Consider the following 14,742-nt stretch of genomic DNA (forward strand, 5'->3'; position numbering starts at 1 on the left):
GTCATCCAGCTGGAGTGCAATGGCACAATCTCAGCTCACTGCAACCTCTGTCTCCCAGGTTCAAGTGATTCTCCTGCCTGAGCCTCCCGAGTAGCTGGGATTACAGGCATCCACCACCATGCCCGGCTAATTTTTGTACTTGTAGTAGAGACAGGGTTTCACTATGGTGACCAGGCTGCTCTCAAACTCCTCACCTCAGGTGATCCACCCCCCTCGGCCTCCCAAAGTGCTGGGATTACAGGCGTGAGTCACTGCGCCTGGCCAGATTTTTTTTGTGTGTGTGTGAGACAGGGTTTCGCGGTGTCGCCTAGGGTAGAGTGCAGCGGCGTGGTCTCAGCTCACTGCAACCTCCTCCTCCTGGGTCCAAGCGATTCTCCTGTCTCAGTCTCTCAAGCAGCTGGGATTACAGGCATGTACCACCATGCCAGGCTAAGTTTTTGTATTTTTAGTAGAGACTGGGTTTCACCATGTTGGTCAGGCTGGTCTCGAACTCCTGACCTCAAGTGATCTGCCCACCTCAGCCTCCCAAAGTGCTGGGATTACAGATGTGAGAGCCACCATGCCTGGCTAGAAAATAGTTAAAGGTACCACTGGTGGGTGCTAAAATTATGGAAAGTGTAAGTGGAAAAAGGATATTTACAGTCTCAAATTATCAGACAAAGTGGCCTGATGTGGTAGTTCATGCCTATAATCCCAGCACTTTGGGAGACCGAAGCAGGCGGATCACAAGGTCAGGAGTACGAGACCAGCCTGACCAACATAGTGGAACCTCCTCTCTACTAAAAATACAAAAAAATTAGCCAGACGTGGTGGTGCATGCCTATAGTCCCAGCCACTTGGGAGACTAAGGCAGGAGAACTGCTTGAACCCTGGAGGCAGAGGTTGCAATGAGCCAAGATCGCACCACTGCACTCCAACCTGGGCGACACAATGAGACTTAGTCTCAGAAAAAAAAAAAACAGAAAAGGGAAAACAATAACCTTATAGTGGACAATCTTGACGGATGACACCTTAACCAAGTAATCATGACTAATTTCACCAGTAATAAAGAAGTTCTGATGAATTACTATGGTTATAAGATGTTAACATCAGGACAGGATGAATGACGGGAACTTCCTGTACTGTTTTTGCAATCATTCCGTAAATCTAAAATTATTTCAGAATATAGAAGGTTTTTGTTTGTTTTGTTTTCTTTTTTAAAGTAAATATAAGGTGGGCATGGTGGTGCAAGCGTCTAGTCCCAGCTACTTGAGAGGCTGAGGTAGGAGGATCAGTTGAGCATAGGAATTTGAAGCTATAGTGTGCTATGATCCCCCCTATAAATAGCCACTACGCTCCAGCCCGGGCAACACAGCAAGACCCTGTCTCTTAAATTAAATCTAGTTTTATTTTTATTTTTTATAGCATTGAGGGTCTCACTATATTGCCCTGGTTGTTCTTGAAGCCTGGGCTCAAATGATCCTTCCACCTTGGCCTCCCCAAAGTGCTAGGATTACAGGTATGAGCCACCACGCCTAGCCAAGTAAATTTAAAAATAAAATAACAAGTAAATGTAAATGTAGGTACTATAGAAAAGAGAAAAAATTGCAACAATGTTGTCTAGGCAAGTAAGTCTTATTACTTGTCAAAATGAGATGATAATTTTAAAATAGTTCGTCAGTAACGCATACTTCCCTTGACTCAATCCAATTCAAAGCCCTCCTTTCCCTATAGCTTTCATCTGTGTTCTCCACATAGACATCTACAGTGCAGTGCACATAAGCATTTGCATGTAGAAACCCAGTGTGATGCCACCAAAACTTACAGCCCATCAGCAAAAAATATACACTGTCCTGAAACATATTATCATATGGCTGTGACACTTCAACCACAGAGACCTTGGTGAAGGACCCCTGTTTAACAGCCTGTCTTAGGGTCTCTGTTGTGGAAATGTTCAGAAGTAACTGGCAAGATTATCAATTACCATTAGCCAGGTGTGGTTAATCACACCTGTATCCCAGCACTTTGGGAGGCAGAGGAGGGCAGAACACTTGACCCCAAGAGGTCAAGACCAGCCTGGGCAATATGGAGAAACACCACCTCTACAAAAAACACAAAAATTAGCCAGGCCTGGCCATGGTCGCATGCACCTGTAATCCCACCTGCTTAGGAGGCTGAAGTGGAAGGACTGCTTGAACCCAGGAGGTCGAGGCTGCAGTGAGCCAAAATCATGCCACTGCACTCCAGCCTTGTTAACAGAATGAGACCCTATCTCAAAAAAAAAAAAAAAAATTTAACTAGGCAAGATGATGGCAAGCCCTCTAGGTCCTCTGATGACACAGTGTGAAGAAATGGGTCTAATTTACAGGAGCAATTAAAATTTAGGACTTTTAGTTATCAAGATTTGTCAATACTAAAATGCATTACTAAAAGCCAGCCACAGTCATTTCATACCTAGGAAATTCCTATCATACGATCAAAAAATTATCTTAGCATTTTAGCTAGTCTACCTGTCTATGAAATCCATATACATTTAAGGAGCTAATGAATGAGGAAAAAACAGTTCTCCTGTTCACCAGATTCAAGAGCTGGTTTTCATTATTCCCATGTATGTTATATGCAAAGCAGACTAAGATTTCCCATAATCTAGAGTTTTATGTTCATTTTTTATTTTTAAAAAATGTAAAAGCTTTCAGAAACACATTTAACAATAGCAATAATCACATTACAAAACTACTACTTTTAAAAAAAATTAAAGTAGAGACAGAGTCTCACTGTCTTACCCCGGCTGGTTTCAAACTCCAGACCTCAAGTCAAGTGATCCTCCCACCTTAGCCTCTCAAAATGCTGGGATTAGAGGTGTGTTCCACCACACCAGTCCAAAAATCACTTCTTAACATCAGTATTACGTCCCAGTAATTTTATTTTTAATTTTTCTTGGGGGGACCCGTTTTATCTCCTTTGTGTGACTGTATGAAGGTTTACAATGCCTAAAATTCATTCAATCAATTTAACTCTGTTATTTAACAAAAGATACAGACTTACATTATTTGTCCTCCAATGGTTGACTTGCCAGCATCTAAAAGTAACATCAACATGCAAACCATAGGTTAAAACCAAAAACCAATGGCTACATATACAAACAACAGTGCCCTTTAACATACATAATTAAATCTTCCATATGAATTTGTGGCATAAATCCTAGTTCATTACCCTTCTCCTTTTGAAAATGAGGCTCAAGGCTGGGCTCACTGGCTCACGCCTGTAATTCCAGCACTTTGGGAGGCCGGTGAGGGCAGATCACCTGAGGTCAGGAGTTCAAGACCAGCCTGGCCAACATGGTGAAACCTCATTTCTACTAAAAATACAAAAATTAGTTGGGCATGGTGGCGGCCACCTGTAATCCCAGCTACTTGAGAAGCTGAGGCAGAAGAATCGTGTGAACTTGGGAAACAGAGGTTGCAGTGAGCCGAGATCATACCATTGCACTCCAGCGTGGGCGACAAGAGTGAAACTCCGTCTCAAAAAAAGAAAAAAAAAAAAAAAAAAGAAACACTTAGAAATACTTTACTGATAAAGGAAAGAATTTTTTAACAGATTACTCCGAAGGCACAGCAGCAACTGACTATAAATTCCCCAGGAGGAGTTTCAGAGAGCACAAGCAGCTCAAGAACTGTGAACTACATTTAGGTGCTTTCACTTACAGCAAGTAAGGTATGTGCTCCTTTACACCTTTTTTTTTTTCCTCTGAGACAGAATCTTGCTCCGCTGCCCAGAGTTGCCGTGCAGTGGCGCTATCTCGGTTCACTGCAACCTTCACCTCCTGGGTTCAAGCAATTCTCCTGCCTCAGCCTCCAGAGTAGCTGGGATTACAGGCTCATGTCGCCATACCTGGCTAATTTTTGTATTTTTAGTAGAGACAGGGTTTCACCATGTTGGCCAGGCTGGTCTTGAACTTCTGACCTCATGATCCACCCGCCTCGGCCTCCCAAAGTGCTGGGATTACAGGCGCGAGCCACAGTGCTCAGTCGCTCCTTTACACTTTCAAAAGAGTTCTTGCTACTAAAAGAAGGAGTATGGTGTTTCATATTCGGGGGGAAGGCAGAGAGAGCAGAAATGAAAGACACATAATTCTGTATTTTTTTCTCACAATTCTGGGGATAGGTCAGATAATCAGATACTATCCGAATAAATTATATGAATTTGTTCTTGTGTTTTTTGCTAAACCAGCGACCTGGCAAGCATCCATAAGTTACTCCAAATTATTGATTTCCTGCTTCACACAAAATTAAGATATCTGGTAAGGTCAATCACATTAAAATTAACAAAGTTAACTGAGGTTCATTAAAAAAGGGCACATTTTCTAAGATACTGATATAATCTATGCTGAACCACCATCAATGGTCAATAGACTAATTATATGTTACATACAATATACTGAAGTTTTTCTTCCAGCATCTATGCCATTACAGAATTATTCATTTGCCTAAACTTCAAGAAAAAAGTACTTGAATTTTTTTGCCAGCCAAAAAAAATCTAGCAAGTTAAAATTCAAGACATTTTCTATTAATTTGCTTCAGTTTCACTAAACATCTCCAAGTAGCTAAAAAGGATGTTCTATGTTTCATGTATCCAGTAACTTTAATTGCTATGACAGCAGCTTACCTACATGCCCAATGAATACTACATTTACATGCTCTTTCTTAGGAGCACCTGGTGGTGCAACCACAGACTTAGGTTTTGGGATCTCCTCTTCCTCCTCCATCATTTCATGGGCACTTTCCTCTGGTGGCCTTCCATCTCCCAAGGAACCAACCCCTGGCTCTGCTTCACTTATTTCTTCTTTGTGCTCCCATGATTCTTCTGGAGACATTTCTGTCTCTCCATTTTCTACTGAAGGAAGACATTTTAACTTAGTATTCTGAAAAAGACTTATAATCTATACTTTAAAATACACAAGCTTTAAAACAACAAATGGAACTTTTCATATGTAGTTCCATTTCCTAATGCCTAGTGACACATAAGCAGGAAAACCTCTTTCGTAACAGAAATGGGTGACAGCTTTCAAGGCAGACTCACTGCTGGTATCAGACCAGAGGGCACTGACTCACAGGCTGAGACTGCTATTTGAGCAAAGCTTCATTTTCATGAGGACAAACAAAATGTAAACAAGAGTCCTAACATTCCCAACAGCCTAGTTATTCCAGTGTTGAGACACCCTGATAGTAAGAAAAAAAGTAAAGTTTAAAATTGTGACACACGAAAAGTATGAAAGGATTTAGGAAATATTTTCTTTTTCCTCTTAAAGTAATAAAACTTTGGCATCAACTTTAATCACCCTGGGAACATGAAACCCTTAAGAATTAAGTTATAAAAAGGAAGAATATTTTTCACCAAAAAAACAGAACATGTGGCCTGGCATGGTGGCTCACACCTGTAATCCCAGCACTTTGGGAGGCCGAGGTGGGCGGGATCACAAGGTCAGGAGTTCGAGACCAGCCTGACCAACATGGTGAAACCCCATCTCTACTAAAAATAAAAAAATTGCCAGGCATCGTGGCGCGCGCCTGTAATCCCAGCTACTCAGGAAGCTGAGGCAGGAGAATCATTTGAAGCCGGGAGGTGGAGGTTGCAGTGAGCCAAGATCACACCACTGCACTCCAGCTTGGGCGACAGAACAAGACTCCATCTCAAAAAAAGAAAACAGAACATGTACAGGTATTTAAATTGACTTTACCATTCCTCCACTCAATTTTATTTGCAATCGCTAAGTTTATCAAGACAGTGTTAATGCCTAGTTTGTTCTACTTTCTAAATACTAATAGCAAAGACTCAATGTGTCTTAAATGTAGGCATTACAATAATCCTAACACATTTGCACCTTAAATCTTGAGAGTGAAAGAGTTTCATATTACTGTATTAATATGGTCAGAAATTTTCTTACCAATAGGTTCTGAAAGTTCCATGCTAGCAGCTGAATTTGAACCTAGACAAGAGATTGAAATATAATATATATTTACAAAACAGTATCTAGCTTTATACAGCATAGACAACCTAATGTTTTCACAAGTAGACTTTCAAAGAGAGCATCATTACCTTCATACAATGACTGTTCCTCTTGAGAGGATTCCACAGGTGCTGTTTAACAGAAATAAGTTCTGTTAAAAATTGATACTTATCCATCTATTTCACTTATCTTTTAATATGTAGTAAAAACAGAAGCTCAATAACACGACACAAGCCTCAATCAATAACCCCAGATCAATGGCAGCTAACTCAGGCCTTCAAATTAGAAGTCTCTGCTTAACCTACTTTTCAAAATTCCACTAATTACAGCTAATTTTGAAACATTTTCAGTAGTTTCAATGTATTCATAAAAACATGCTTATTCTTTTGATTTGCTTTATAAACGTTTTCTTCACAGATACTGTCAAACAGCTCAGCACATATCAGATGTGCTCAACAAATACACATCTACTTCCCATGATTCTTTCTTGGTAACCTAGCCCAAGAAAGCCGTGATTAGCGTTCTTTTTTTTTTTTTTTGAGACTGAGTTTCACTCTTGTTGCCCAGGCTAGAGTGCAATGAATGGCACGATCTTGGCTTACCACAGCCTCCACCTCCCTGGTTCAAGTGATTCTCCTACCTCAGTCTCCTGAATAGCTGGGATTACAGGCGCATGCCACCACGCCTGGCTAATTTTGTATTTTTAGTAGAGACGGGGTTTTGCTATGTTGATCAGGCTGGTCTTGAACTACTGACCTCAGGTTATCCGCCCACCTCGGCCTCCCAAAGTGCTGGGATTACAGGTTTGAGCCACCGCGCCCAGCCTGTGATTAGCCCATTTTAATATTCCATACTCATCAAAATCCCTGAATAAATCAGATACCTATAAGATAAATGACATTTGTATAAAGTCCTGAAATACATATAAGCCGTTAAAAACATCTGCAGAAAAGGTGATTCCAGTAATGCCAGTTTTTTCCTACACTAGAACTCTAAGACCAAGCAACAATCCAGTTTCCAGTTGCCACACTGCAAATTTATTTATGACATTACTGGAAGAGATGTAGAAGAAATACATACTAATAACCAAATATCTAAGTCTGCTTTTTGGATTTTAGTTTGTCAGATAAAGAGAAACCTAAATTATACTCCAATATGAATGTGCCCCTGCTGTAAACAATCTCCACAATAGAAAAAGACACCAAAGAATTAAATCATATGAATCATGCACAGCAAGTATGAAAAAATAATGAATTTGTAACCTGTAAAATCATTGCCCGGAAAGGATCAATACCTGTAAGAGTCAAGAGAAAGTGTTTTGGGCCCAACCTTCAATAGCATCAAATGTTGAGTAAGTAATTTCCTGTCCCTGATAGGTAAAGGACAACCAAATTGTTTTTCTTATTTTTTAAGTGACAGGCTCAGATTGTCACTTAGGAAGATCTTTTTCTTGCAGCTTAAACTACATGAACTAGAGTGGGGAAGACCCCACAGGCAGGAAGACCCACATCACCACTGCAAGAAAGCATGCCATGGGGACAACCAAGCAATACAACTGGAAGGGCAGGCAGGCTACACCTGACAGGAGTTGGGAGAAAAGGAGAGTACAAGGTCTAAGATGACCCCAAGCTGTGGGATGAGCAGGACATTAACAAACAGGGGGGAAACCCATTTGAACCTGGTTTGGACGGAGACCGAAACTGAACTTCAAACACAATACAGATTTAACCTTTTTTTGCTTTTCCATTTTGAAGAAAAGTTTAAGGGTAAGGTAAGGAAAAATTACTCAATTTTCAGAGAAAGCCAGGCAGTACTGAGAGAATCAAGTTCACAGGCCACCCTAAGAAGGAGGTGACAGCATGGGGTACTCTCAAAGCCTGGAACTAAGCTGACTCCTAGGCTTAACTCCTGGCTTATGACAAGCTATGAATGCACTTATTCCACTGAAATTGTGGGAATGATATACCATCTACCTGAGAGGATTGTTGAGGGGTTTATGGGAGGAAATGGGAAAATAATTTGTTTAGTGTCAGTTAAAGAACTCCTGGCATATTCAACAAATGTCAGTCTCCATCTGCTATGTAACTACTCCAACTCAATCCTATCAATATATATTGAGTATCAGTCAGACACAGTGGCTCACACCTGTAATCCCAACACTTTGGGAGGCCGAGGTGGGGGGATCATTTGTGTTCGGGAGTTCAAGACCAGCCTGGCCAATGTGGCAAAACCCTGTCTCTACTAAAAATACAAAAAAAAATTAGCCGAGCATGGCGCACACCTGTAATCCCAGCTACTCGGGAGGCCGAGGCAGGAGAATCACTTGATCCCGGGAGGTGGAGATTGCAGTGAGCCAAGATCACGTCACTGTACTCCAGCCTGGGCAACAAGAGTGAAACTCCATCTCAAAAAAAAAAAAAGAAAATTAATAAAACTGCGTGTGTGTGTGTGTGTACTGAGTATCTATTATGGGCCAGACAAGGATAAAAAGTACTCACAAATCCATATTGTGTAGGGCGTGGGTGGTGGTGGTAGCAATTTGCTTTAACTAATTTTTATTGAGCCCTATGTGCCGACTGCTAGCTCATCCCCACCAAAAGCCCTAGGAAACAGATCCGGTAATCACTACCATCTAACATACTGGCACATCAGAATCAACTGCAGGCATTTCCAAGTTATGCAAGTGCCATCTTCCCCTTCCTCAGATAGCCCCTGCTGAAAATCAGTATTCAAGTAAAGTAAGCTCTGGTGGACACAGTTATGATGTACTGTATATTAAAGCAGGAAAATGACTGGTATGGTGGGCTTCCTCACCACTCTCAAGCGTATCACTAACTGTAACAGCTTTTCAAAACAAAACAGTACTTACACCTGACCACTTAGTTCCTGGCACCAGCTATTAGATTTACAATACAGATGGCTCCTCAACTTACAATGGATTGTAAGTTGCAAATGGGTTGGGCATGGTGGCTCACACCTGTAGTCCCAAACCTCTGGGAGTCCAAGGTGGGAGGATGGCAAGAGTTTGAGACCAGCCTGGGCGACATGGCAAAACCCCATCTGTACCAAAAAAAAAAAAAAAAAAAAATCTGTCAGGACTGGTGGCATGCGCCTACAGTCCCAGCTGCTCGGGCAGCTAAGCCCAGGAGGTCAAGGTTGCAATGAGTAGTGACTGCACCACTGCACTCCAGCCTGGGTGAGACAGTGACACCCTGTCTTAAAAAATAAAAATAAAACCGATATATTTCTACCTTGTGTTCATACATCCACAGTAAACCCTTACTTCTTCATTCTTCTCTGGTCTTATTCATGATGCATACAATGTCCAGATTTTACTGGCTACTAATGAGCCTGGGCTTAGGCTCTTCCTAGGTTGAACTGTTCATGGCTAGGAAATAGATGATTAGGGTGTAATTTCTCACATCCTGCATGGTTCACAGCTGCTAGTAAAAGAAGTTAGAACCCTCTCAAGGAATGAAATTACAGTTTCAAATTTTCCAACGTTATCTCTATGTTTAGAAACACACCCTTATTAACTATTTAAAAATGGAACAATTTTTGTAAGTGGGAAAGCTTTCAGAGTTTACCACTGAGTGCAACTACCATGCCCCAAATTAAAAGGAAAAACTAAGTTTCAGACCAGCCTGGGCAACATGGCAAAACCCCATCTCTGCAAAAAAAATATATATATATAAATTAGGCTGGACATGGTGGTTCATGCTTGTAGTCCCAGCTACTCAAGAAGCGGAGGCAAGAGAATTGCTTGAGCCCGGGTAGCAGAGGTCGCAGTGAGGCAAGATTGCACCACTGCACTCTAGCCTGGGTGAAAGAATGAGACTCTGTCTCAAAAAAAAGAGGAAAAATTAGGCTGGGCATGGTGGCTCACACCTGTAATGCCAGCACTTTGGGAGGCCGAGGTGGGCAGATCACCCGAGGTCAGGAGTTTGAGACCAGCCTGACCAATATGAGGAAACCCCGACTTTACTAAAAATACAAAAATTTGCCAGGCATGATGTCTCATGCCTGTAATCCCAGCTACTTGGGAGGCTGAGGCAGGCGAATCACTTGAACCCGGAAGGCGGAAGTTGCTGTGAGCTGAGATAGTACCATTGCACTCCAGCCTGGGCAACATGAGCGAAACTCTGTCTTTAAAACAAAAAAAAAAAAAGGCAAAACTAATAGTATAATTTATAATAAAGGAAGATTAATGAATTGGCTGTGATACTTGGTACATTACCACAAATTTTAAAACATGAAGTGAAAAGATTTTACCAGAAGACAGCAGAACACCAGTACTGCCTGTGATACAGATGATAAACTGGATCTTGTTTTTTTTTTTTTAGAGATGGAGTCTCGCTCTGTCGCCCAGGTTGGAGTGCAATATCGTGGTCTCGGCTCACTGCAACCTCCACTTCCCAGGTTCAAGCGATTCTCCAGCTTGAAGTCCCGAGTAGCTGGGACTACAGGCGTGTGCCACCACACCCAGCTAATTTTTGTAGTTTTAGTAGAGATAAGGTTTCACTATGTTGGCCAGGCTGGTCTCAAACTCCTGACCTCATGTGATCTGCCCACCTCAGCCTCCCAAAGTCCTAGGATTACAGTCATGATCCACCGCACCTGGCCTTAAATTTTTTATAGAGATGGGGTTTCGATCGGTTCCCCAGACTGGTCTCCAACTCCTGAGCTCGAGCAATCCACCCACCTCAGCCTCCCAAAGTGCTAGGATTACAGGTGTGAGCCACCGCGCCCAGCTTCCAAAATACTTTAATAACTCGAAAGGAAACCCATATTCATTTAGCAGTTACTGCCCACACTCTATCCTAGCTTCTGGCAGCCACCAGTCAGTCTGTTTTCTGTCTCTGTGGATTTACCTCTTCTGAATATTTCATATCAAGGGAATCATAGAATATGTGGTGTTTGTGTTGTTTCACCATAATCAAATTTTAACTATCAATTTTAAGATCCAGTTATCAGGCCAGGCATGGTGGCTCATGACTGTAATCCCAGCACTTTGGGAGGCTGAGGCAGGTGGAGCACCTGAGGTCGGGGGTTTGAGACCAGCCTGGCCAACACTGTGAAACTCTGTCTCTTCTAAAAATACAAAAATTAGCTGAGGTGGTGACAGGTGCCTATAATCCCAGCTACTCAGGAGGCTGAATCTTGAATCTTGAACCTGGGAGGCGGAGGCTGCAGTGAGCTGAGATCGCACCACTGCACTTCAGCCTGGGCATAACAGTGAGACTGTCTCAAAAAAAATAAAAATTAGCTGGGCGTGGTGGCACATATCTGTAGCGCCAGCTACTTGGGATGCTGAGGTGGGAAGATCATTTGAACCCGGGAGGTAGAGGGAGGTTGCAGTGAACCAAGATGGCACCACTGCACTCCAACCTGGATGACGGGATGAGACCCTGTCTCCCAAAAAACAAAGAAAATGCTTTAGAACTAGATAGAAATGCTGGTTGTACAACACGGTGTGAATGTACTAAATGTCACTGAATTGTTCACTTTAAAACGGTTAGTTGTATTTATTTATTTGTTTGTTAATTGTTTATCAAGAGGAACTATTTCTTAGCCCACATATACATGTGTTCAGGAACACGAATCAGTGACAAACTTCTAAGTAAATCAACCTGAAGAAATTCTTTATATTCCAAGATGACTTTACACTCTGAAAGATACCAGCCTTCCTCATCTCCTCCAAATCTCATCATTTCTGTAGAAATCTGCATATGCCTTCTTTCTTGGTTCAGCCACACCAAACTTATACAAAGCTGCAACCCCCAGGGATACCATGAATGCTCCAAACATATGAAATTGCAGACGCTTGGCCAGAAGGCCATGCATCTGAGGCTTTGGCAACACTTCGGGAGCCATGGTAGTTACTGTCCTTGATATGTATGCCAACCTCAACACCAACGTCCTTCCTGACTCATTTTATTTTATTTGATTTATTTTGAGACGGAGTCTTGCTCTGTCGCCAGGCTGGAGTGCAGTGGTGCGATCTCGACTCACTGCAACTTCCGCCTCCCGTGTTCAAGTGATACCCCTGCCTCAGCCTCCCGAATAGCTGGGACAATAGGCACGCGCTACCACACCTGTGTAATTTTTCTATTTTAGTAGAGACAGGGTTTCACCATGTTGGCCAGGACGGTCTCCATCTCCTGACCTTGGGATCTGCCCACCTAGGCCTCCTAAAGTGCTGGGATTACAGGCGTGAGCTACCGCACCCAGCCAGTTTTACGTTATGTGGATTTTGCTTCAATTTTTAAAAAGGGTATACAATTATTTTTAAAGCTTTGATCATGGATCAAAGGACTTGAACATGAAGAATCCTACTTGGCCAGCACATCCACACAGCACACGTCAGTCAAGGCCACAGACATCATGGCAGGTAAAAAAAAGCTACGTTTTGATTCAAATTACATGTTTTAAACACAAATGTTTGGCTAATTCTTAAAAAGTGCCTGATGCATATATTTCATAAATCAGCAATTTAAATTCATACTGCTTTAGACACAAAACTAATCTTTAGGCCGGGTGTAGTGGCTCATGCCTGTAAAACCAACACTCTGGGAGGCAAGGCAGGAGGATCACTTGAGGCCAGGAGTTTGAGACCAGCCTGGGAAACACAAGGAGACTTCATCCTTACAAAAAATTTAAAAATTAACTGGGTATAGTGGCACAAGCCTATAGTCCCAGGCAGGAGAATCACTTGAACCTGGGAGTTGGAGGCTGCAGTGAGCAGTGATCACACCAGTGCACTCCAGCCTGGGTGACAGAGCAAGACCCTGTATCAAACAATAACAACAAAACACAGTCATCCTAAGTAAAATTGTAGTTTTGTTAGCTAAATGGGGTGTTAATTAAAGAAAAATACAACTTCAGAGCTCTCACAGAAGTGTCTCACATTGCATGAAAGAGAAATATGTGTGACAAAAGTATGTCCAAGTTTCTGCAGTGATGGAAATGTTTTACATCTGTGCTATGACATGACAGTCACCAGCAGCATGTGGTTATTACGCACTGGAAACATGGCTATTACGACTGAGGAACTGAATTTTAAATTTAATTTTAATACATTTAAATAGCCACATGTGGTTCTCGATTACACTTTGGATACACAGTTCTAGCTCAAGGATTCTCCTTAATTGTAGTACACACTTGCCTACCTAATCCCCCATTTCTATCCCATTCCCTGTCCATCCCCCAGCCTGAAGGGCTAATGATCACTCCTCTCGGACATGACACTTCTTTAAATTAGAGGCACACACGGGGACTGGGTGCAGTGGCTCACACCTGTACCTGTAACCCTAGCACTTTGGGAGGCCAAGGCGGGTGGATCACTTGAGGTCAGGAATTTGAGACCAGCCTGGCCAACATGGTGAAACCCCGTCTCTACTAAAAAATGAGCCGGGTCTGGGGGCACACACCTGTAATCCCAGCTACTCAGGAGGCTGTGGTGGGAGAATGGCTTGAACCGGGGAGGCGGAGGTTGCAGTGAGTTGAGATCATTGAGTCACTGCACTCCAGCCTGGGTGACAGAACAAGACTCTGTCTCAAAAATAAATAAATAAATAAATAAATAATAGGTACACATGTATCTTAGCTCTTGTTCCCTAGATTATAGACTTCCAGAATTAACTGTAGGTGGATGGATTTCTGAAACATGGAGACTTTTTCTCTACTTCGGTAATCTCAACAAGTTGGCATGATGTATTGTATAGAATAAATACACAGTCAATTTTTACTGAATTAGCGTGTTTTCCTTTGACTTTCACACTGGTTCCTTCCAGTCACATCAGTTCACTTTTTCACTTTTCTTTTTTTTTCTTTTTGAGATGGAGTCTCGCTCTGCCGCCCAGGCTGGAGTGCAGTGGCACAATCTCGGCTCACTGCAACCTCCACCTCCTGGGTTCAAGCATGAGCCACCGCGCCTGGCCTCACTTTCCTTTTCTTACCAGGATCCTTAGCCTCCATCTGTACATTCATTGCATTTCCATTAGGGTTCAAGAGAGTTGAAAACAATTTTAAATGTGCCAACTTTCTCAGAAGGGGTTAGGGAAGCACTACACTCAGGAGATGTTGGGCCAGGTGTGGTGGTTCTCGCCTATAAGCCCAGCACTTTGGGAGGCCAAGCTAAGAGGACTGCTTGAGGCCAAGAGTTCAAGACCAGCCGGGGCAACACAGTGAGGCTTTGTCGCTACAAAAAAAAAATGTAAAAATTAGCCAAGCGTGGAGGCATATAGTTGTAGTCCCAGCTATTTGGGAGGCTGAGGCAGGAGGATCCCTTAAACCCAGGAGGTTGAGGCCGCAGTGAGCTCTGACTGCGCCACTGAACTCCAGCCTGGGCAACGTGAGACCCTGTCTCAAAAAACAAAATTAAAAAAAGAAAATTTTAAATTAACTATGCGGTTCATATTACATTTCCATTGGATTATGCCAGGGTGGTAACGATAAAAAAGCAAGATTCATTTATCTCAGCCAGCAAGTCTTAATAACAGGCAATTATCTGGTAAGATCACATGAGACAATGTTTCTTGAAATTTTTTCACAAAAATCCCTCCAACAGCAAAGAATGACCCCATCTCTGACAAAAATTTGCAAGCTGAGGTATTTTTTTTCCCATAGACAATACTGAAAAATAGTAAAAGCAAACACCAGAAAGAAAAGTCTGCAGAACACATAAAAAATGTGGATGGTTTTGCCTTAATTACCTAACACTCTAAAAATAAAAAGGCACAGTGGTACAGACAGTG

At 42.3% G+C, this 14,742-nt stretch overlaps 2 protein-coding genes across 6 annotated transcripts in view; both read right to left on the reverse strand.

Moving 5' to 3' along the window:
• The window catches only part of GSPT1 (G1 to S phase transition 1), a 63,730-nt gene that overhangs the window by 23,457 nt on the left and 25,531 nt on the right, over positions 1 to 14,742 (reverse strand). For 2 of the 5 annotated variants that reach the window (XM_017890691.1, XM_017890690.1), the window contains exons 2-5: positions 6,076 to 6,117; positions 5,924 to 5,965; positions 4,645 to 4,869; positions 3,025 to 3,058 (exon numbers count right to left, since the gene is read on the reverse strand). In XM_017890691.1, the coding sequence (XP_017746180.1) occupies positions 3,025 to 3,058; positions 4,645 to 4,869; positions 5,924 to 5,945 (281 nt within the window). In that variant the 5' untranslated portion in view covers positions 5,946 to 5,965; positions 6,076 to 6,117. Of the gene's footprint in view, positions 1 to 3,024; positions 3,059 to 4,644; positions 4,873 to 5,923; positions 5,966 to 6,075; positions 6,119 to 14,742 lie in introns of those variants that run through there. The other 3 variants (XM_017890688.1, XM_017890687.1, XM_017890689.1) reach the window with 2 other exon arrangements.
• Positions 11,409 to 11,965, reverse strand: LOC108541227 (cytochrome c oxidase subunit 6C-like). The gene is given in 2 exon segments (XM_017890693.1): positions 11,409 to 11,692; positions 11,695 to 11,965. Coding segments are annotated over 2 exon segments (270 nt in total). The 5' UTR covers positions 11,861 to 11,965; the 3' UTR covers positions 11,409 to 11,588.

Source organism: Rhinopithecus bieti, unplaced genomic scaffold (assembly GCF_001698545.2).
Source record: "Rhinopithecus bieti isolate Rb0 unplaced genomic scaffold, ASM169854v2 scaffold_19459, whole genome shotgun sequence".
NCBI classification, from domain to species: domain Eukaryota; kingdom Metazoa; phylum Chordata; class Mammalia; order Primates; family Cercopithecidae; genus Rhinopithecus; species Rhinopithecus bieti.